Source organism: Zychaea mexicana, assembly GCF_025766255.1.
Source record: "Zychaea mexicana strain RSA 1403 chromosome Unknown BDB00scaffold_27, whole genome shotgun sequence".
Lineage (NCBI taxonomy): Eukaryota > Fungi > Mucoromycota > Mucoromycetes > Mucorales > Lichtheimiaceae > Zychaea > Zychaea mexicana.
In genome coordinates, this window is record NW_026516690.1 from 137536 (window position 1) to 156771 (window position 19236).

At 41.8% G+C, this 19236-nt stretch overlaps 7 protein-coding genes across 7 annotated transcripts; 2 read left to right on the forward strand and 5 right to left on the reverse strand.

The window, feature by feature from the left end:
• Positions 1-474: 474 nt before the first annotated feature.
• BDB00DRAFT_304963 (phosphatidic acid phosphatase type 2/haloperoxidase) lies at positions 475-2718 on the forward strand. The gene is made up of 7 exons (XM_053116856.1): positions 475-845; positions 963-1053; positions 1167-1216; positions 1408-1573; positions 1677-1747; positions 1826-1943; positions 2018-2718. The coding sequence occupies exons 1-7, from the start codon at positions 642-644 to the stop codon at positions 2317-2319; spliced, it is 1002 nt and encodes a 333-aa protein (XP_052980735.1). The 5' UTR covers positions 475-641; the 3' UTR covers positions 2320-2718.
• On the reverse strand, positions 2662-3839 carry BDB00DRAFT_871302 (Tat binding protein 1-interacting protein-domain-containing protein; the record flags this gene model as incomplete). The annotated part of the gene is made up of 7 exons (XM_053126814.1): positions 2662-2718; positions 2822-2881; positions 2976-3104; positions 3179-3361; positions 3440-3570; positions 3675-3728; positions 3809-3839. 7 exons carry the CDS (start codon positions 3837-3839, stop codon positions 2662-2664), a joined length of 645 nt encoding a protein of 214 aa, XP_052980736.1.
• Positions 3840-3888: 49 nt separating this feature from the next.
• On the forward strand, positions 3889-7015 carry BDB00DRAFT_818205 (Alpha/Beta hydrolase protein). The gene is made up of 9 exons (XM_053123130.1): positions 3889-4169; positions 4367-4500; positions 4647-4744; positions 4845-5186; positions 5270-5396; positions 5485-5778; positions 5872-6197; positions 6265-6372; positions 6456-7015. Exons 1-9 carry the CDS (start codon positions 3974-3976, stop codon positions 6514-6516), a joined length of 1686 nt encoding a protein of 561 aa, XP_052980737.1. The 5' UTR covers positions 3889-3973; the 3' UTR covers positions 6517-7015.
• Positions 7016-7390: 375 nt separating this feature from the next.
• BDB00DRAFT_787087 (uncharacterized protein) lies at positions 7391-9091 on the reverse strand (the record flags this gene model as incomplete). Its single annotated transcript, XM_053120668.1, has 2 exons — positions 7391-8926; positions 9014-9091. 2 exons carry the CDS (start codon positions 9089-9091, stop codon positions 7391-7393), a joined length of 1614 nt encoding a protein of 537 aa, XP_052980738.1.
• A 4716-nt stretch (positions 9092-13807) lies between these two features.
• On the reverse strand, positions 13808-16556 carry BDB00DRAFT_818228 (SIT4 phosphatase-associated protein-domain-containing protein). Its single transcript, XM_053123131.1, is given in 11 exon segments — positions 13808-14043; positions 14141-14399; positions 14497-14675; positions 14747-14914; positions 15002-15110; positions 15172-15291; positions 15412-15494; positions 15592-15657; positions 15737-16222; positions 16240-16270; positions 16367-16556. 11 exon segments carry the CDS (start codon positions 16507-16509, stop codon positions 13981-13983), a joined length of 1707 nt encoding a protein of 568 aa, XP_052980739.1. The 5' UTR covers positions 16510-16556; the 3' UTR covers positions 13808-13980.
• Positions 16557-16809: 253 nt separating this feature from the next.
• Positions 16810-17133, reverse strand: BDB00DRAFT_871308 (uncharacterized protein; the record flags this gene model as incomplete). Its single annotated transcript, XM_053126815.1, has 2 exons — positions 16810-16862; positions 16947-17133. 2 exons carry the CDS (start codon positions 17131-17133, stop codon positions 16810-16812), a joined length of 240 nt encoding a protein of 79 aa, XP_052980740.1.
• A 78-nt stretch (positions 17134-17211) lies between these two features.
• On the reverse strand, positions 17212-18916 carry BDB00DRAFT_305260 (diphthine synthase). The gene is made up of 5 exons (XM_053116857.1): positions 18549-18916; positions 18311-18435; positions 17963-18192; positions 17845-17884; positions 17212-17769 (listed from the first exon to the last, which is right to left on the reverse strand). The coding sequence occupies exons 1-5, from the start codon at positions 18681-18683 to the stop codon at positions 17445-17447; spliced, it is 855 nt and encodes a 284-aa protein (XP_052980741.1). The 5' UTR covers positions 18684-18916; the 3' UTR covers positions 17212-17444.
• Positions 18917-19236: the final 320 nt, after the last annotated feature.

Genomic DNA, 19236 nt, shown 5'->3' on the forward strand with positions numbered 1-19236 from the left:
GCACCAGTGACATTATGATCATCAACAGCAGATGCACAGCAGCAATATAGAGCTAGTACATATGCAGCCCGTAAATATGCCACTGCCTCGCATGCGCACATTGAAACAAGTGACATTATACACCTAATATTATATGTTGCACCAGTTTGAAGTGCTCCACCAATTTTTTTCTTCATATATTTCTAAAGTAGGTACTTTTTTTAATAGATGTGTTCTCACAGACGCATTATACTACGTTCCATTAGTAGCATCTCTCAAAGGTAAAGACAGTAACTGTAAATATATCGCTTGGCAACCAAATAAAGCAATGCAGAAAATGATTGGAAATCACATATCCGTTGCTGTCTGTCGCATGTCGTTGGTCCATCCACCCCACACTTTATCATGGTCGGAGTCAATGTAATTGCACAACGCACCTGTGGAAGCAAACAGTAGCAACTAAGTTCGGCAACTTTTCCTTACGCGAGAGCAGGCTTACGAATATTTATAAAAGAGGATGTTTGTTTTCGATCCGTTTTGAAAACCTGACTTCTTTCCCTTCTTCACCACTCTGCGCACCACACCCAGCAGCTCGCACGCCGCCTTTGTTTCTTATTCAAAGTTAGCAGCAACACGCACCCGATAGGAAAAAGAAGAAGACCATGTTTGGCATCAAGTGGAAAGACCGACGGACGCAACGGCTGTTTTATTCCTATGGCAAGGACTGGCTTCTTGTCGTTATAATGACCGTTGTGTTCTTTGGAATTGACCTCATTCCTCCATTCCACCGTGAATTCTCACTGCGAGACGAATCACTCATGCATTCTTATACTGTCCACGAATCGGTTCCTGCTTGGACCCTCGCGGTATGTAATACAACGACGAAACAGCCCTTTTTCTTGTATTTCCCTAACTTACTTATTTTGGCCTAACAATGTCCTACTTCTTCCTCTACGCTCTTCGCTTTCTTTATGTTTGTTTAGTTGATCTGTCTCATTGGACCAATCGTGTTCATTGGTCTCGTTGCGTTTTGTTTACAAGGAGGCATCCATGATTTCCATAGTGGCGTACTTGGTATGTAAACTCTCCTTTTCTTTTCGAGAAGCTCAGCCCAGATGAATTAGTGAAATCGCTGATCCTTTACTTTCGCTTCCCCCAAATCCGCACCCTTTTCCCCCGATTCTTAGGACTTTGTCTCGCGTTATCCATGACCATCATGTTGACTGATATTATCAAGGTAAACTAGCTGAGGATCGTTAGAAAGATGGGGCTTGGCATGTTACTAGATGTCACGCGCCCTCGCATCTCTCAAATCACAAACTTGACTACTCTCCTTTATTGATGCCCCCTCCTCCCAGACAATACATACACATGCTTTTTAATATCTCGCTTAGGCTCATCATTGTCGTGCACTGTACTACTAAATAGATCACCAGCGGACGGCCTCGGCCCGATTTTATATCCCGATGCCAGCCTAGCTCAGACGCCGTCGATCCGCCCATGGGCTTGTCGAATTACACCGTTTGTACAACCCCAATTGATTCATATGTTATGAAGGATGGTTACAAGAGTTTTCCAAGTGGTCATTCCTCATGTGAGTTTGACTTTCCCGTAATCATCAGCATATAAAGGGGAAAGAGAGCGTGGGAGCGGACTGTATGACATAGTAGGTAACTAATCACTTTACTGGAAATCAGTCTCTTTTGCTGGACTCGGATATCTTGCATTCTACATTGGCGGCAAAATGCACATGTTTGATGAACGTGGGGTAAGGTTCCTATATGCTACTAGATACCTAGTCTGAGATGCAACGTAGTAATACTTATAGCTGCTTTGCTGTTGATAGCACACCTACAAGTGCTTTTTGTTTGCATTTCCGGGATTGGGTGCCCTGTTAGTCGCAATATCACGTACACGAGATTATCGACATCATTGGCAAGACGTTTTTATTGGCGCATTACTTGGTAAAGTTATTTGCCGTGGGGATGTATTAGCAGCTGTGCTTATGAAAGAATTTACTTGATGTTATTGTTATTAGGTGCCAGTATTGCATATTTTGCTTACCGTCAGTACTATCCATCATTAATCCACGTACAATGTGATACACCCTTTGCTATGCGGAGCCTCGGGTCAGTAGATTCACCGGAATACCAAGGTGCTTCTGGAAGCAGCCCGTATGATGATGAAAGAAGTATTGGCAGTAACAATTCCTGGGGTGTGACAACCCATGAACCATATACTGATGGTTACACTCAACAGCAACAGCAACAACTGCAGCAACGGAGCAAGCCGTCAAGCCCTCAACAAAACGGAGGGGTTCACACAGTGGATAGATATTGAGCAATAAGATAACCAGCTATTCTAAATCCAAGTTCCATATCAACTCGCACATCCCTTGTTTAGTTTGTATAATAATAGACAGCCCTTGCTTATCTCTTGTTTTGTCGTCGCCGCTAAATATCGCTATTATATGCACAGACATTAGACAGCCCCAGAAGTGCACACGGTGTGATGAATGTCGCTTTACATACTGCTTTTCTTTTTCCTTTTGTAGCTAAAGGATGGTGCTGACTGAATGCTATGTACAGATTACTTGGTTGCGGGTAGTAGGAAAAAACGAAGATAATGGAAGGGTACTGCTTTAAAACGATATTTTCACTCGTCCATAACTGTAACTTGTTATTATTGAAGAGGATCTTGCTCATATGGAATAGGATCATCTTCAATGCCAAGCTCTTCCTAAACACACAAAAAAGTTGATCAGCAAACAGAAAAAAAGTTTGCTTTACTCCTCTCCTTAAAACACTCGCATATCACACTGATATTCCCATTTTCCGGTTACCTTAAAGTCGTTCGGTTTTCCAGGCATGTTTTCAGTTATTGCATTGAAAATTTCTCGGAACTAGAAGAATAGGTTGTGATTTAGTGATTGTGCATCGGGTTCTTTTAAGAAGACAACCGGGACATTCATCTCTCTTTGCACTCCCCTCACTTACAATCTTGCGCCTTATTCGCCATTCTTTGCGCATCTTGTCATATTCTGCATCAATTTTTCTTTTCTCTTCATCTGTTATTAGCGTAGTACCCGACTTTAAGCTATCAATGCGTGCCTGAGTTTTATCATTCTGCATAAACATGGAAAAGCATAAGTTTTGACGTTTTTTTCATTATCCAGATTCTTTTTCGCAGTATAGCTTACGCTTTCAATCAATTCGGTCGTGAGGGTCTTTGCCTTATCTGTGGTTGGTGCTGCTTTGAGATCTTTCAAATTCTTTTGCAACTTCACATTATCGCCCTGGACCGATTCCATCTCACGTGACAATGCTTCGATTTGCTTATTGATGTTCTCAGCTTCTTCTGGAGATGGAATATCTTCCTTGCTCTACATGTGTATTACCAAAATGCTGGTAAATTAAATGCGCAGCATTATATGAGAATTGCATGAATTTTACGTTTTTACCTGCTTTATCGAATAGATATTCGTTTTGCCGTACGTCTTTTGGGAAACGACCTCTTGATCAGTCAATCGTTCAAGTGCCTTGACAATGTTACTTTTTTGGTATTTTCCATGTAAATTGTTAAAGACGTCAGCTACAAAAAAAGGTAATGGTTATAAGATCCTTGTGTGTTCTTATTTTTTACGCGCACTGCAACAGGTACTACTACACACAGAGAGAAGCAGAATCGTTTCATACTTGCGCTGTATGGTCGATTGACTTTTCGCAAATAGTCTAGGACGGCATTGTCCTCTGTTTTTTTTACAGAAGCATATACGTGTGTAAGTAAATCCATTTGTACTTCAGAGGATTTACAGCCTTGTCTAGTCTACCTTCAGTGCTTGACGCCTTCTTTTTGACCATATGAAAAAGAACAGACAAAGAGTTAACTCCGCGGACACGACCGCTTGTTATTCTCTTTTACTTCCTCTTTACTTTTTATTTTTCCTTTTCTTGCTCTTTTTAAATTTTCAAGCAACAAAATAATTAAGCTGTCGATGAACTCGCCTATAAAGGCGTCAATCACCTGTAAAAGTGCAGCACTCGCCATTTCCCTCGCGACGGTAGCAGGCGCATTTTACTTGTATAAAGATCCACGCCATTCCCGACGACGATTCTTAACACGACTCTGGTTTCTAGTATGCAAACGCGATCTAGCAGAAGCCAAATTAGAACGACAATTAATATCTGAACGCAAGTAGTAGTACATTTTCTTTCATTTACTGCTCTTTGCGCTATGCTTAAGACTCTGCTGCTGTTGTTGTTGCTCTCTCTTTTGGTTGTATTGTGTTTTATCTAGTACGTATATGGTTGCATATACTAACTTGTTCTCTTCTATTTTAATTTTCATATGCATCTGCATACACTTCTTGTGATATAAACCAAAACAGCGGAACCGGATATAATTGCAAATCATACACAATATGTAGAAATCAACGGCCACAAGCTTCGCATTGTTCATATCATTCATGAACTAGGAAGCCGAGTACCGTTATTAGTATTTATTCATGGACTAGGCGGCCAGGTAAATAAAGAATCAGAGCTAAAAAAAGAAAAAGTCTTGATATTACGAATGAGATTGTTACAACAGTAGACAGAAAAGAGACTGGGAGAGCTGCTTAGGGGAATTTTCTGTGCTGGTTGATTCTCATTGTTTTCGTTATCATGCAGGTGTCTCAATGGCAAAGCCAGATCGAATACTTTTCACAGACCGCACACGTGCTCGCCATCGACTTGCTTGGGTGTGGCAAAAGCGAATTAAGTTATGAGTGAAGTATCACCAAGTCACTTCTTAGTTACAATTGTAATGCAGTATATCATGATTGGCTACTAACACCGAACTTGTTTAATTATACATGACAACAACAGCTGGGATTCCTATACAACGGTTAGTCTATCCAACGACGTGATAAGTCTTCTGACGGAACGGTACCAATATTCCTCTACAGTCATCATTGCACATGCTTATGGATGCTCGATTGCAACCAATGTGGCAGCTTCACCGGCAGTCCAACCGAGCCTTCGCGGTCTCGTGCTGATCTCACCCAAGGCACGTATTGAGGAACAGCAAGTTAAAAGCAAACGAACCCTTCGATGGATCCCAGACTGGATGTTTGAATGGGCAAGAACGGCGGATCGAAAAGGGGGACTTCACAGTAAAAGTGTTGAACGGTTTTTGGGGTACGATGTAGAGGATCGACTCCGGCGAGAGTAAGTTCACAACCATTATTTACGTGCTAATGAAACGATGTTAAACTGAAGAACTCACGTTTTTGTTTGCTTTTCCCTTCTAGTCAGCTCCGATGGAGTCTATTAAATCGTCCTTCAGCTTATAAACGATTCGTTTACGGTGCTAGTTTCCCTTCACGCCAAAAATATGATGCTATCAGAGCCGGAGTATTATTAGTTAGTGGTAGCGAGGTAGTTGGATTTATTTTCTGTACAGTAAAACGGAAACGCTTTAATGTATTGACAGGCCTTTCCTTTTCCATGCTCATGCTTGCTTTAGGATAAAGTGACGCCGCCAAACGATGTGAACGTGATACGCAATTTTCTTCTGGGGCTGGACCCGCAAGAGACAAATTGGGATAGCATCCCTCATGCGGATAGCATACGTGTACCTGAGCCCTACATAATACCCGACGTGGGTCATATGCCTATGGTCGTTCATCCAGAACTCGTCAATCCAGTCATCTCAGACTTTTTGATCAAAAACTGTGGCCTCCATACCCTTAGCGGTGCCTGGCAAGCTCAGCATCGGACCAAAGGAGAAAACAAATGGGATCTGAAAAACTATGAAAAGGTAACACTTGCATTGGTATCACTATTTTCTTTTATGTGGATAAGCCAATAGTATAGCAAACGATGGTTATAATGTATTATCCTTGAATGATAGTGGATGCGCACAAGTCCTATCACAGATGGACCGATTGGACCTTCACTATTTCGAGCCATGAAAGTGATGCGACAGACGGATACGAATCATTGCCCCTCTGGATTCTTGGCGAAATACCCTGAAATTGGCTTTATCATTGACATCTCGAATGACACGCCGCCTTATCGGTCCAGTGATTTCGAAGGTTCAAGAGTTGAATACATCAAATTACGGACAGTATCCAAAATCCCGCCAGAAAAAGATGATGTTGCCAGGTTTATCGAGATCGCTGCCCAATGTTGGGAAAAACGACCGGATGCTCAGATTGCAGTTCATTGTCATTATGGGTAAACAAAGAAAAACATACCCTGTTGTGTTGTACCTATTTTCGCCTAATGCAAGTCAACCTTCTAGATTCAATCGTACGGGCTTTTTCATATGCTGCTATATGATCGAGCGGTTAAGTGTTTCTGTACCTGACGCCCTTCGATATTTCGCTGATGCTCGGCCACCAGGGATTAGGTACTAATTCATGCGGAAAATTATGCGCTTGCAAGAGCGTATAAGGAGTGATAAGTAATCTAAACGAAAAATGCTTCATATAGGCACGCACATTTTGTAGATGAACTGTATCTTCGTTACGTTTTAGCACATCAACGATCATAAACGCCAAGAAAAAAGAAGCAGAGAAGCCCCCATTCTCATTTAAAATCCACCAAGCAATATGAAAAACGACAACCATTACAACCACAATAAGTACAAATCAACATCAACAACAGCAACCGTGTGTATATTGAACATTTCTGAGCAACAGCCCTTCATTTTTTTCTATAGTAGCATAATAATTAGCACCCTTTTTCTTTTTACTTTTGTGATTAATAAGTTTTTTTTCGTAACATTGACAAAAAGAATATTCTTTCGTCTTATACTACAGAAAAGTTAGTATAATAACTACGGCTTACCACATGTGATACAGAACTGACAACAGAATAGGAGGAGGTATAACGAAACATGGATATGCATACGAGATAATAACCATGCCATGTTGGCAAAATACAGGTGCTTTATTACTCGAATCAACGTCTACTCGGTTCCACTTTTACAGTGCCCAAGCGATAACGTGATCGCCTCGATGTTATCAATTTATCAAATAGTTGAGTGATAGTCCTATAAAGTAACAGCTGAAAGACCGGTTTGGTCAGGCAAAATGCAATTCACATATCACATTATCAAGTTATTACATAGGTGCTGTACAACTTATGCTGTTTTTGATACCGTAACACAATGCGCAGAATAAACCATTTGGACATTCTTACAAACAGAACCGTCGAACGTTAAAGGCCGTGAATGCTACATATAACTATCCTGATACGATATGCAAAATTGAAAGGAAGTTACATGGGACACATATCATACTTATAACTTTCATTGTTATTATTAGAATCAAGAAAGTCAAAAAAAATTAAATGTACAGTAAGCTGGTCTAGGTACATGATAAATTATCTATAGTCATGATAGGGTTTTGTCGCTTTCTGACTCTTTAAAAAAGTAGGATACGGGCCTTAAGAGCTTGGTTAATTGCGTCCACAAGGGCATTGACGGCATTGAGAAGATTGATAGCAGTGAAATCGTTTGTAAGAATATCGGGATCATCATTGTAGATAGTCTCAATAAAGACAAGACTTTTCTTCAACACAAGACCAAGAAGCTGGTGATCCTCTTGATATTTCGCAACAATCTTGTCCAGGGCACTGAAAACGAGCTTGACAAGGTCGGGTCCTAGAAGAGCACGATTCTGTTGGCCAAAGGCAGCCAAGATGTCAGCATTGGTCTCAATGAACTTTTGAAGAACGTGAGCGAGGGCTTCACCAAGTGGCCCGGCGTTGCGAGTTAGAGCATGGGTAATTTTTTCCATTTCGGCTTGGTCGTTCAAGAGCAAGTACAGGCCATCGTTGATACCGTGGAGGCCGATCTTTTGGACGTTGTTAACATGGTTGTCAAGAGCATATTGAATATCGGAAGCATGGGAAAGGACATGGCCCATAAGGTATGTGGCCCGGGCATTCTGTTTAATTTGTTCAAAGAAAGCGGAAGCAGCTTGTTCGGCGGTTGCTGGAGGAAGATCTGGATTGCTCACTGGAGGAAGGTCGACAGGAGGTTTCTCGATAGGAGGGTCAGCGATAGGAAGGTCGTCGACGGGAAGGCTGTGTTGAACGACATCGACAATGTCGCTCACAGGGTCATCAGGCACAAAGGCACCAATGACATTTTCAGTGATACGGATGAGGAAGTAAGTGAGCCCCTCAGCCTCCAAGACGGCGTTACTTTCAACCTCTTCAAAGGCACCGACGACACCAAAGTACTCGAGTGGGTGTTGCTCAATATACTCTCGAACGGCGAGACGGATCTGGTCACGGAACGAGGTGAGCAAGTTTTCGATCTCATCCCTGGACAATACTTGACCATCCACCATATCGGCCTTTTGTTGCAAGTTAACCGTGCGAGCCATGACAAGGCTTTCGAGTTCACGGATGATGCGTTCGACAGGGCTGTTTCCAGTACCAAAGTTCTTAAACAAGGATTCAAACAAGGTACGCATACGCTTGGCAAAATGCATCACATCATCGTGTTCTGCGCTGTTGATCATAGAATCGATAGCTTTTTGGATCTGGCCAACGGACTCGCGCTGTCTCAAGGAGGTCAGCAAGCTGGCGTCAATTTCGGCCGGGCCGTCAATGTTGCCGTTGACGGTGCCTTGGAAACCATGGACCGTGTCGGTGACTGCCTGGCTACCGTAGTTAGCCTGATTGTTGATCACGCTATTGACGCTGTCGGCCTTCATAGAGTGCGAGTCCTCCTTGCCCAATTCGCTAGCTGGACCACCGCTGATGAACATTTGCTCAATGATCGAGTTGATGGACACTGGTGTGTCGATATGGCGCTGTGCTGCATCTGCGCTAAGGACACCGTCAATCGTCTGTGCAATGTTACGGACAAGTCCAGCGATGCTGTTCTCGAATGAAAGGGCACTGTTAACTGCACCAACGTCCAACGGATCTACATTATTGACTGTTTTCTGCATAGCAGCAGTAAATTAATCAATTAGAGGATTGCTTTTTCTTCTCCATCTAATCTTTTTCGCTTGACTAAAATTATGGTTTACCTCTTCCTGTTCAACTGAGAATGGGGCGGCTAGAGCCAATGGCACGATGGCCAAACCAGCAAGTTGTATAAACTTCATGGTAGGGGTTGATGTGGTTGTTGCCACAAAGTAACTTTAGCAAAGCATTTCCATGTACAATTGTTATTTATACCAAGATGGCTCATGCTTAAATGTGGCGGAGAAGACACTTACACATATTAAAGATGAAGGGAGGAGAATGTTAGTATGTATTAGAAAAGATCAAGAATGAAGAGGAGAAATAACGAACATGTTGTATCGGGAATATGCAATGCTGAAGCATTCCTCTGATGTAAAAAATTTGTTTTTAACGGAGCCTATGTACTAACATGACATTTATCTCAACGTGGATTGTGGCACGCGTATGTATGATCTTTTTCTTCTTGTTTTAGATCCTTGAATGCGGGATACTTTAAGTTTATCGTCATTGAGAACCAGGTGTGCAATTTCATGCAGCTTTAAATGTCATTTACTACCGATATGGTATAACAATACGCCACTTTGCAAGACCCCGCTGAAAATGACGCTTTAAGCAGAATGACCCACCATTCACTGTACTCCCAAAATAATGGCTCAATTTTTAATCTGGCCGTAATCTAGCACGGTGGCAATAGTCAGTCTTTATGGAAACGTTCGCCAGGATTAATGATGGTACGGACATAAGTAATGTTGTCTCAGTAGCCGGCTACTACTGTAAGCTACGAGTGAGAATGTAACAAGTGTTTATGCACCGTTGTGCTACACTTTTTCCTATGTCCAGATACTATGTACATGTTTACCATGATAAAGACGTTGCTGGTTTCAAACATCTTCATGGTGGATTACGCATATTATTTTTCTTAGAGCAAGTTCAGCGGACTCAGCAATAGCGGACTTAAAAATTGTGTGATTGTCTTTTCACGTTCCTGTGTATTTGTTTGTTTCCTTTCTCTCTCCCATCTTAAAATTAAATATGCCTAACTTGAAACTTCTTATGAAGCTTATTGTTGACGAAGAAGAAGAAGAGCAGCGTCGCATCGCTGTGTTCAAACGTCGCATGGAAGAGATCGACCATATGATCCAACAGGAGTATGCGTCAAAGAAGAAGCATCGTGGATCTGTCCCTGGCCGTCAAACGGCTCACTGAGATCGCATCGCAATTGGATGCACGTCTGTTTAAAGATTATTTTGCCGAAGACCCGGCGTATCCGGCGCGTATGTTCAGAAACCGGTATCGAATGGATCGAGACCTGCTGTTGCGCGTGATGGAGGGTGTGAAGCAGCAGGACGATTATTTCGTCCAGAAACGCGACGCCGCTCACAAACTCGGCCTCTCGTCGTATCAAAAAATTACTTCAGCGATGAGACAACTCGCGTATGGTGTCCCAGCAGATGCAACCGACGAGTATGTGCGCACAGGCAAGTCGACGGCGCTCGAATGCCTCAAACGATTCTGCGCTGCGGTTATTGCTGCTTTTGGTGACGAGTACTTGCGCACGCCGAACGAGGATGATATCCGCAAGATCTTGGCATTCAATTAGAAGCGTGGCTTTCCAGACATGCTCGGGTCAGTGGACTGCATGCATTGGAGATGGAAAAACTGCCCTACCGCATGGCATGGGCAGTATTCTGGCAAGGAGAAGGCACCCACTGTGGTATTGGAAGCAGCTGCCACTCATGACTTGTGGATCTGGCACGTCTTTTTTGGATGCCCCCGGCACATTGAATGACATCAGTGTGCTCGAGCAATCGCACCTCTTCACCGATCTTGCTGCTGGATGTGCGCCACCGGTGATTGTTTCCATCAACGGCCACGAGTACAACATGGGGTACTATCTTGCCGATGGAATCTACCCTCGCTGGGCGGCGTTGGTCAAGCCTCTTTCGAACCCGCATGGAAGAAAACAACAGGTATGAAAAACTTTCTTGTTTCTTTACTCATGATTCATGATAGTTTCATAGAAGGACAATGGCTAGTTGAAGGCTGGTTTCTGTGGAGCATATTTACGATCATTTGTGTTTATTTAAAATGAATACATTAGCATCAATATGGAAAGAAATCGGAGCTCATTCATACTTTGTTATATAAGCTGTCTTTTTTACGGTCCACGAGCTCAAAGCCTTCTTGATATTGCTACCGCGTTTCTTGCTCAAAGTGATAACTATGTCTCCACCTCCTCCCAGGTATGTTTATCCAAGGAAATTGATTTATCGTGGTAGTGGTATATACTTATATCTGAGCAGTAACCAATAGTGAACAATATTGTGGAGACCATGCTTTTTTCTCTTATGATTTGAATATTCGCGGTGTAGCTTTTTCAAACAATGCAAGAGGCCGCACGAAAGGATATTGAAAGAGCTTTTGGTACCCTTAAGCTCGGTACAAAACCAGCTCGATTGTGGAAGCTGGAAGAACTCACCATGATCATGAAGACATGTGTGATTCTTCATAACATGACAGTCGAAAACGATCCGGATTTCTCGCGCACATTATCCGCGCACATTGCATGAATGGAGATACTCGCAAGAAGTTTTCGATCAAGCGAGAGAAAATCCATCCATCTTGCAAGATTTCATCCGACGTCACACAGAAATAAGGGATGTAAACACGCATGATCGTTTGAGACATGTTCTCATGGAGCATCTTTGGCAAATGGAAGGTGAACGGGATACATAAACCCTACTTCCATCCTCACCCTTTTCTCTCCTTTTCCCTCTTTCCTTTTCTTCCTTTCGTTTTTTTGTTTTCTTAACCTCCATCCGAACACCTTTTCCTATAAAATAACATCGCTTTCTTCTTGCTGTTCTTCTTGCTGTTCCTGTTGTGGCGGTTGTTGTTGTTGTTGCTCATTTTACACAAGAAAAAAAGATTGACGGAAAGAACAGACAATGTGTCCGACTTTATTTTTACAAGTTCTACTGGCGAGTCCGCTGGAGTGTCAACTAGCTATTATTTTCTGTTAAATCTAGCGAAATTGGTGATTTAGCGAGTCCGCTGGACTTGCACTTAGCTAGCAACTTTTCTATTAACCTGTTCAAGAAGTACACTATAAAGGAAACCATTGTTGTTCATATACAACGCAACTCCCTCTTCTACTCTTCAAGCAAACTCATTAACAAGTTTCTCTAGAAGCATTGCGAATAACTATTGTAAAGCTTAACTCTTTGCAAGTCATGCATACAGTGCAGCTTCCCGTGTGATTGCTATTTGTTGGTTTAAGAAAGATAAGTAATGTACAAAGCACCTTCGTCGTTTAATCGAATTTTGAAGCAATGTATATTCTATACATCTTAATACTTTAACTATTATTCAAAGTATAGCAACATTAGTATTAGTATGAGTGTGTAGGTGTATGGTAGTCTCGTTGGCGATGTATTTAAGCGGTAGTATTACTATTCTAAAACCCTTTGTCTGTCAGATACTACTGTAACACTTGTATTTTAAAATACAAAAACCGCTCATGCAGGTGGTAGGTTTGCCAGTGGTTAAAAAATATTCAAAGATAATCTTACAAAACAGTAGGGGAGAATAATTGGGGGTGCATTGTGGTGGCATTAAATGCTATCATAATCACAGCATATTATGTACATCTTTATAATTAGGCTTATTATAATAATGGAGCAAAATACTAAAGTGCTGCACCCGTTACGACAAGTCGCCATTTTTCTTCATCTAACCCTTTGTCAGCAAATACGAAAAGATCAAAATAGTGCGCCGGTTGTAAAGTCAGTGCATCGAAGATCGAGCTACAAAAGAGGGAAGGAAAGATTTGGTGTAATTGATACGCGCCATCACATCTTTTATTGCCATCTACGCTACCTAAAACCTCTTTGTGTAAGAGGAATGCACCGACAAAACAGTATTCCGAAAAACCGGAAGCGAACCTTATAATTCTCAGCTCAGCATGAACCTTCTCTCGGCTTTTATTTCCATGGGAGAGAGTTACAGACCCTCGGATGGAGACTTCTTTTTAGAAAAGAAAATAGAGTCACCATGGTATCCCCCACCCCCCATAATCTATCTATTCATATCATTTCATCCATTTTGAAATGGAATGGCGCATTATTCATCAAATATCATGCCGACTCCAATTTTGATTTACTCACAAAATAGGAAAAAGCTGCCCTTCATGTTAGTAAATTTTAAACTTATACGTTATTCCGAAAAAAATAATAATATTTTGAACGTGATTAGATAGATCAACATCCGCTTTACCTGTAACTCACGGACCCAGCCAAATAGGGAGGAAGGGGGAGATTCGGAAACGTTGTTTTCATGTCAACGCAGCATAGATAATGAGTCATAGCGGGAAACGATGAGAGTTTTTTTGCTGCGCACAATTTTTGAAGGAATTGCATCATGCTAGAATAAAAGATTAAAGTTCCTAAATAACTTTTTTATATGGAGGCGCTTAGTCATTCAAAGTGGACTGCGGGATACACACGGCGCTCTGCCGGCTGCTGCGCATATATACAGATCAGTGAAGCTTATTGCTAGCAAGGTGCACACACATGCATACACGATTCCAGGCTTTTTAATTGATTAATCGATTTGTAAGCTGAAACCATAGATGAGCTCTTATTTCGAGGAAGCGCGCAAGCTATTTTCTGTTCTGGGTGAGGGGATGAGGGCATATCATAGCTCTTTAAAGATGACGACTGCATCGTAGGTAGTTCTAGATGTTGTATAAAGGGTTACCACACAGACCAGATTGCCGAAATATATAATTGATTGTATCGCCGGTGGCAATCTATAGTTATAGTTAAAAGATAATACAAGGAAAAACTAATCAAAGAGTAAATGAACCCTTTTCTTTTGAATGGTAGAGATTTTTGCTTCTATAATGATTGACAAATAATATGTAATATGAACAACAATAACAAAAATTGTGGAGGAGGGGAATCACAGTTATGAAGGAAAGCAAACTATAATAATAGTAGAAGATTAAGGGGTATATGATGAGGAATCATCATTGTTTTTTTTGTCGTGTGGTCACCTCGGGTGCATCGTATATCCTTGCAGTTGTCTCATCCTACATAGACAATAACGAGCTCAGGCAAGTAAGTGTCTCTATTTCTTGACTCTCGCTGAGGTGTGTGTACGACGTCCAGTATAACACGTTTTCTTACCATCAGTTCCTGATATCGACTTACCGACCAAAAGACTGCTTCGTTATTAAAAGACATTTTCTGCTTGATTTCTTGACCAAGTTGTTCATAATGTGCAAACCATCGAGTCAACAACATTCCTCCTTGGGCGGACGCGTCATTGTGCTCGAGATATTCTGCTAATTCGGGATGGTATATCTCTTCCAGAGCACGTTGTATATCATTTGAGAGTAGTGCCAAGTGACCCATATACCCAGGTCGAGTTTTCCCTTGCTGCCGTCTGTTTACAATTGATTTAGTATTCAAGTTCAAAGGAGTTTCTTTCCAGCTTTGCCCAACCTTCCTCTAGTATATATAAAAAAAATAGAGACACTTACACTGCATCATAGGCATCCAACATCCTCTCCATCAATCGACCACGAACCAGTACCTCGATGACCAAGTGATCCTTTGTCAAAACGACAGGTCGTGGCGGCTCTCGAAGTAAAATGTCACGCATCAACGCATACACTGTGTTATGCAAGATATTGTTCGATGGAAATGCGAAAAAAAGATCCTATAAAAAAAAGTAGTTTTACGTATCATTACTATCCTTGTTTGCTTCTCCATGGGAGGGGACACACTTACCAAACAACGGATCAACGCTTTGTGTTCAATCACAGCCCGTCTATACGCATTTGCCAGCTTTGCTCCCTTTTCACCAGTCGCAACGCTTGCACAGTATAAGAATTCCATCAACAGTTCACAAATCGATAGCCGTTCTAGCCCCAGTCGTTCGTCTTTTTCTGCTTCTTTCTGACAATTATGAATATTACCCAAAGCTGCTAATTATTTTCCGCGTTGTTACTTTTTTCTTCTTTGTAAGGTTATTCAGGGACTTACACATGATCGTGGAGAATCGAGTAAAGCCATCAAATCGCCTATGCGTTCCGTAAATGTTTCCAAGGCATGACAAAATAGCATTGTTGGATCCACCATGGAGTTGCTAATACTTGATGATCAAGGAAACGTGAGTCCTAGGTTTAGCACGCCCAGATAATCATCTCACTTACATTTTCTCACTGTATTGACGTAACCCACGAATAACGCCTGTACCACATATCAATGCATTGGATGCATGAGGAGCTGTCGAATCCAACATGTATCCTGCCAACCGTTTCATAGTCACTAAGCTATATTTTAGATAGAAGGGAAAAAAACATTCCCAATGTGATCAGCAGCCACCTTCACAACTATAAGGATAAAAAGCCCAACCATCCCATCGTACACATGCATGTTTTGAAAAAACCAACCTTGTCAGTTCGGTAATCATGGCACTGGATGTATCGCTGCTGAAAATGATATCACACAGCATCTGTTGTGCAATTTCATGGTTCTATACCAGAACATACCATATACATACACAACGTATAAGGTTAGTTACACTTGACTGTCTTCAATACTCTTCCGTCCGCCACTTTATGGTATTTTACCAAAGGATCCAAATGGGGCTGCATTCGATCCACCAGCAGCGTCAATAATCCATGATCCGCTAGCCACTGTATAGAACCACAAGAAGGGACTGTTAGTAAGTATCAATTTTCCCCAACCTCCATCGTGCCCAGTAACTAATTTTACCTGACCAATTCCTGTGCCTTCAGGTAATCTCTCGCACTGTACAAAAGCGATCAACAGATCCGACAAGTACGGCACGCCAGCACCCTCATAATTGAATATATGATTCAACCATTTGACCACGATATCCTTGTGAGATTCGATAAAACGGACCAGATCACCTGTCCGTCGTTGAAGTAGGATAGCATTCACTTTGCAGAATCCGGCCATCTGACGTGGTGTCAGCTTACATGGCTGATCCAGGATGGCCCACAAGACTGTAAGTAGTTCCGGGTGTGCATAAACCAATCCATCCATCAGTGCCGGTATTCCTGCTGCTAATATTTCACATGCGATATATACATGATTATTCTTCTTGTTGTTGTTTCCTTCGTTTTTCTTGCTATGGTTGCCGTTTAGATTCTCGGACTTGGTAGTGGGTGTCGTTGTCGTTTTGGTTGTTTTATTTAACAAAGAAGGGCTAGACGATTGGGGGGAATGATACGTTCGCTGACAATGTAATTGACGAGTTGCGAAAGAACACTCGGTTGTCGTAAACTGGAGAGGTCAGTAGTTAAAGGTTTGACAGGATCAGATTTTCTTGTATAAAACGGGTTTTGATGAGGAATAAATAAAGACAAGCCGTGAACGTACAAACTGATTAGCCGAGGATTCTGCAAATGCACTTCTTGTAAAAGTTGATCGCTGTCTTCAAACAGCTCTTCGAGCTTGACTTGAGGCTTTGCGAGGATTACATCCAGAGATGATGATCGTCCGAAACCAAAACGCCTCAACATGGAGAGGGTTGGGTAAAAAGGAGGAGGGACGGGAAGGCGGAGTGGGTGGGGGGGGGGAGAGTGTAACGACGACGATGACAGGGCTTATTGACACTCCCGAGTGTCTGTTCAGTACTCTTTTGTGTCCGCGCACAGTTAAAAAACACAGTATTTGCATAGTGGAGAAAATAGAAAGACCTTCTCTTTGTATATATGGCAATTTATATGTATTTGTGTGTGTTGTTAATTTATCCAATACGTACAACGGTTAGTAGTAGTGTGAGTGGGGGGAAGGAGTTTATAAGGGTTTGTGTGTTTTATCTACAGACGCAATCCACCGTTTGCCTTGGCATAGCCCAATACAACAACGACACCTACAACGAAACCTAGTGCAGGATATGTCAGTTAATATGACAGGGTTAATACAACAACAAGAACAACAAAAGAGAGGGATTTACCTTTGTAGAAACCAAGAGCACTGGGCGAAGTTAAGAACGATTCAGCTTCTTCGACCTTTGGGCGAGCTCGTGCACGCAAGTCATCAAGTTCGGCGCGCAAGCGAGAGACTTCATCTTGAGCAGCGCCAGATGCCTTGTCAATGTTCTGGTTGAGCTTTCGTTCAGCGTCTTTTGAGTTTGCAGCCATGATTTTGTTCAGAAAATTAATAAAAAAGTGGAAGAAGGAAAAGAAAAAAGTGAAACACTGTTGCTTTTTTTTCTTTCATGCAGCGGCTGATATTTATAATTAATTTTTTTTTATTTGTATTCCACGCGTTGTTGTTTGGGGGTTGGTAGTTGGGTTTTGGTGTGATCGGTGTGGGTGAGTGCTGGGGGGGGGTTGTAAGCAAGGTAGAGAGAGAGAGAGAGAGAGAGAGAGAGGGGATCTGATGAAATGATTGCATCATGATCATTATTGTTCTTATTGTACATAAATTAGAAGTGTTGCATCATTCTTTCTTATGCAGAGGCAGAGGTTTTGGCAACGAGTTCATCAAACTTGGTCTTGTCGACCGCATATTCGCGAATAAAGTCGGCTTCCATGTGATGCATCTTTGATCCTACGAGAACGAGCGAATGCAACGGTCCACCAAAGTCCACGTCCACCAACTCTTGCAGTGATCCTGCCACAATCTGTTGTGTTTGTGTGCCTATCCGTGCACATCCAATAGCCAATGTCTCGGGCGTACATAATCCTTCGCCTCGGTTCTCTTCAATCTCCAACAATTGTTCAGCAGCTTGGTTGATTGTCATGTAGCGTGGTGGTTCATAGATCTTACGTCCTCTATACCAAAAACAACAACAAGGATTAGAAATCTATGAACCCCATGCTTAAACTGTTTTGTTTTTTGGTTTTTACCTTGCCAAATTTTCAATGCTTTGTTCTTTGACTTTAATGTCTGTTTCAAAAAAGACAAAAAACAAATCAGCAAAACAAATGATGCCGTGTTATGCAGAATATTTGATGAGTAGTTTACCGAGGAGACACAATGTATGCAAACCAAACTGTTTGTTTTCCTTGACCCGATCATAAAAGCTATCGGGACGCCAGGTTTCGGTAAAGAACACAATGGAAATCGTTTGACCAAAGTTGTACAGCTGCAGTCCACAAGCACCGGCTGCGTTCATGATGGATGCATTATGAACCACCTGGACCGGAATATTCAACTCACGCGCACGAATGACGAGATCTGTATGTGTGGTAGCACTATAATGTTCCCCAATTCACATAGGGGGGGGGGGTGTTGTTTTTTGGGAATTTTAGATATACATATACGTCATAGTTGGATCATCGAACCCCATCGTTTTTAATATATATAATTTACCCATAAGGATCACCAACAACCAAAAAACTGACGTCGACTTGATCTGCATTCGCAAGAATCGTGTCGCTTTCTGATTCAACCATTTCACGATCGGCAATAATGACTTGTTTACCATAAAACTCTTCCTATTTATTTGGTTTTTTTTTTCGCGTGCGCGTCGTGTTGCGTTAATTCTTGGACGCAATCAAAGTAATCAATCAAAAAAGAAAAAATGGAAAATAGATCTTTATGAAATTACAAGTTTTTCCTTGCCAACGGTTAAAATGGACGTGTAAGCTTCAAGGTAGACGCGTTCACTGGATTGAACGGCCTTGAGGCCTTTGACAGTGATATCTGCCTCATCGGACAATCCTAATCCAATAATGTACAGCATTTTTTATGTTGGAAGAAAATAGAGAGGAAAGGAAAGATAATAAAAAAAAGATTTTTTCTTTTTGGTGGTTGCTTTGCTATTGCTGCTGGTGCTGCTGGTGCGACGACGGCTGTCAACAAAAAAGTTTACTGCTGAATGAATGCTCAACCCAGCTTTGTCTCCGTGACAACCGTTACTATATATCTCCATATAGCAGCCACTAATGTTTCCGTAGCAACCATCACTTGGCGTTTCCATGGCAACCATCACACTTTGTAAAGAAAACAAAAGATTCCATTCGCGATATTACAAAAAGTTGTATTTACATAAAAAAACGAAATTGGGCTGGTTAAAAAGAAAAAGAACGTTGAAAATGAAAAAAAAGGGGAGTAGGGGGAGGGGGAAAGTGTGGACGAAAAGAAAAAGAAAAGGTGGTTGGAAAAAATAAGAGCAAATGCTTAAGAGTGTCAAGTGTGAATTGCGCTGGTGTATATGAATGGAAAGAGTAACCGTGCATTGAGAGATAGAGTGTTGCACGTGTGTCAAAATGCTTGTAGAGAGAGAGAGAGAGAGA

What these genes read in the sequence shown, in the direction of transcription:
- BDB00DRAFT_304963 (XM_053116856.1), top strand. Translation starts at nt 642, where the DNA reads ATGTTTGGCATCAAGTGGAAAGACCGACGGACGCAACGGCTGTTTTAT. An exon ending in TTTCCATAGTGGCGTACTTG is followed by an intron (nt 1,054 to 1,166) that starts GTATGTAAACTC and finishes CCCGATTCTTAG; the next exon opens with GACTTTGTCTCGCGTTATCC. An exon ending in TCCAAGTGGTCATTCCTCAT is followed by an intron (nt 1,574 to 1,676) that starts GTGAGTTTGACT and finishes ACTGGAAATCAG; the next exon opens with TCTCTTTTGCTGGACTCGGA.
- BDB00DRAFT_818205 (XM_053123130.1), top strand. Translation starts at nt 3,974, where the DNA reads ATGAACTCGCCTATAAAGGCGTCAATCACCTGTAAAAGTGCAGCACTC. An exon ending in AAAAGCGAATTAAGTTATGA is followed by an intron (nt 4,745 to 4,844) that starts GTGAAGTATCAC and finishes TGACAACAACAG; the next exon opens with CTGGGATTCCTATACAACGG. An exon ending in GCAGTTCATTGTCATTATGG is followed by an intron (nt 6,198 to 6,264) that starts GTAAACAAAGAA and finishes TCAACCTTCTAG; the next exon opens with ATTCAATCGTACGGGCTTTT.
- BDB00DRAFT_818228 (XM_053123131.1), bottom strand. Translation starts at nt 16,509, where the DNA reads ATGTTGAGGCGTTTTGGTTTCGGACGATCATCATCTCTGGATGTAATC. An exon ending in AGCCCCATTTGGATCCTTTG is followed by an intron (nt 15,495 to 15,591) that starts GTAAAATACCAT and finishes GTTCTGGTATAG; the next exon opens with AACCATGAAATTGCACAACA. An exon ending in TTGGATGCCTATGATGCAGT is followed by an intron (nt 14,400 to 14,496) that starts GTAAGTGTCTCT and finishes AATTGTAAACAG; the next exon opens with ACGGCAGCAAGGGAAAACTC.
- BDB00DRAFT_305260 (XM_053116857.1), bottom strand. Translation starts at nt 18,683, where the DNA reads ATGCTGTACATTATTGGATTAGGATTGTCCGATGAGGCAGATATCACT. An exon ending in CCGTTGGCAAGGAAAAACTT is followed by an intron (nt 18,436 to 18,548) that starts GTAATTTCATAA and finishes CCAAATAAATAG; the next exon opens with GAAGAGTTTTATGGTAAACA. An exon ending in AGCATTGAAAATTTGGCAAG is followed by an intron (nt 17,770 to 17,844) that starts GTAAAAACCAAA and finishes TTTTTGGTATAG; the next exon opens with AGGACGTAAGATCTATGAAC.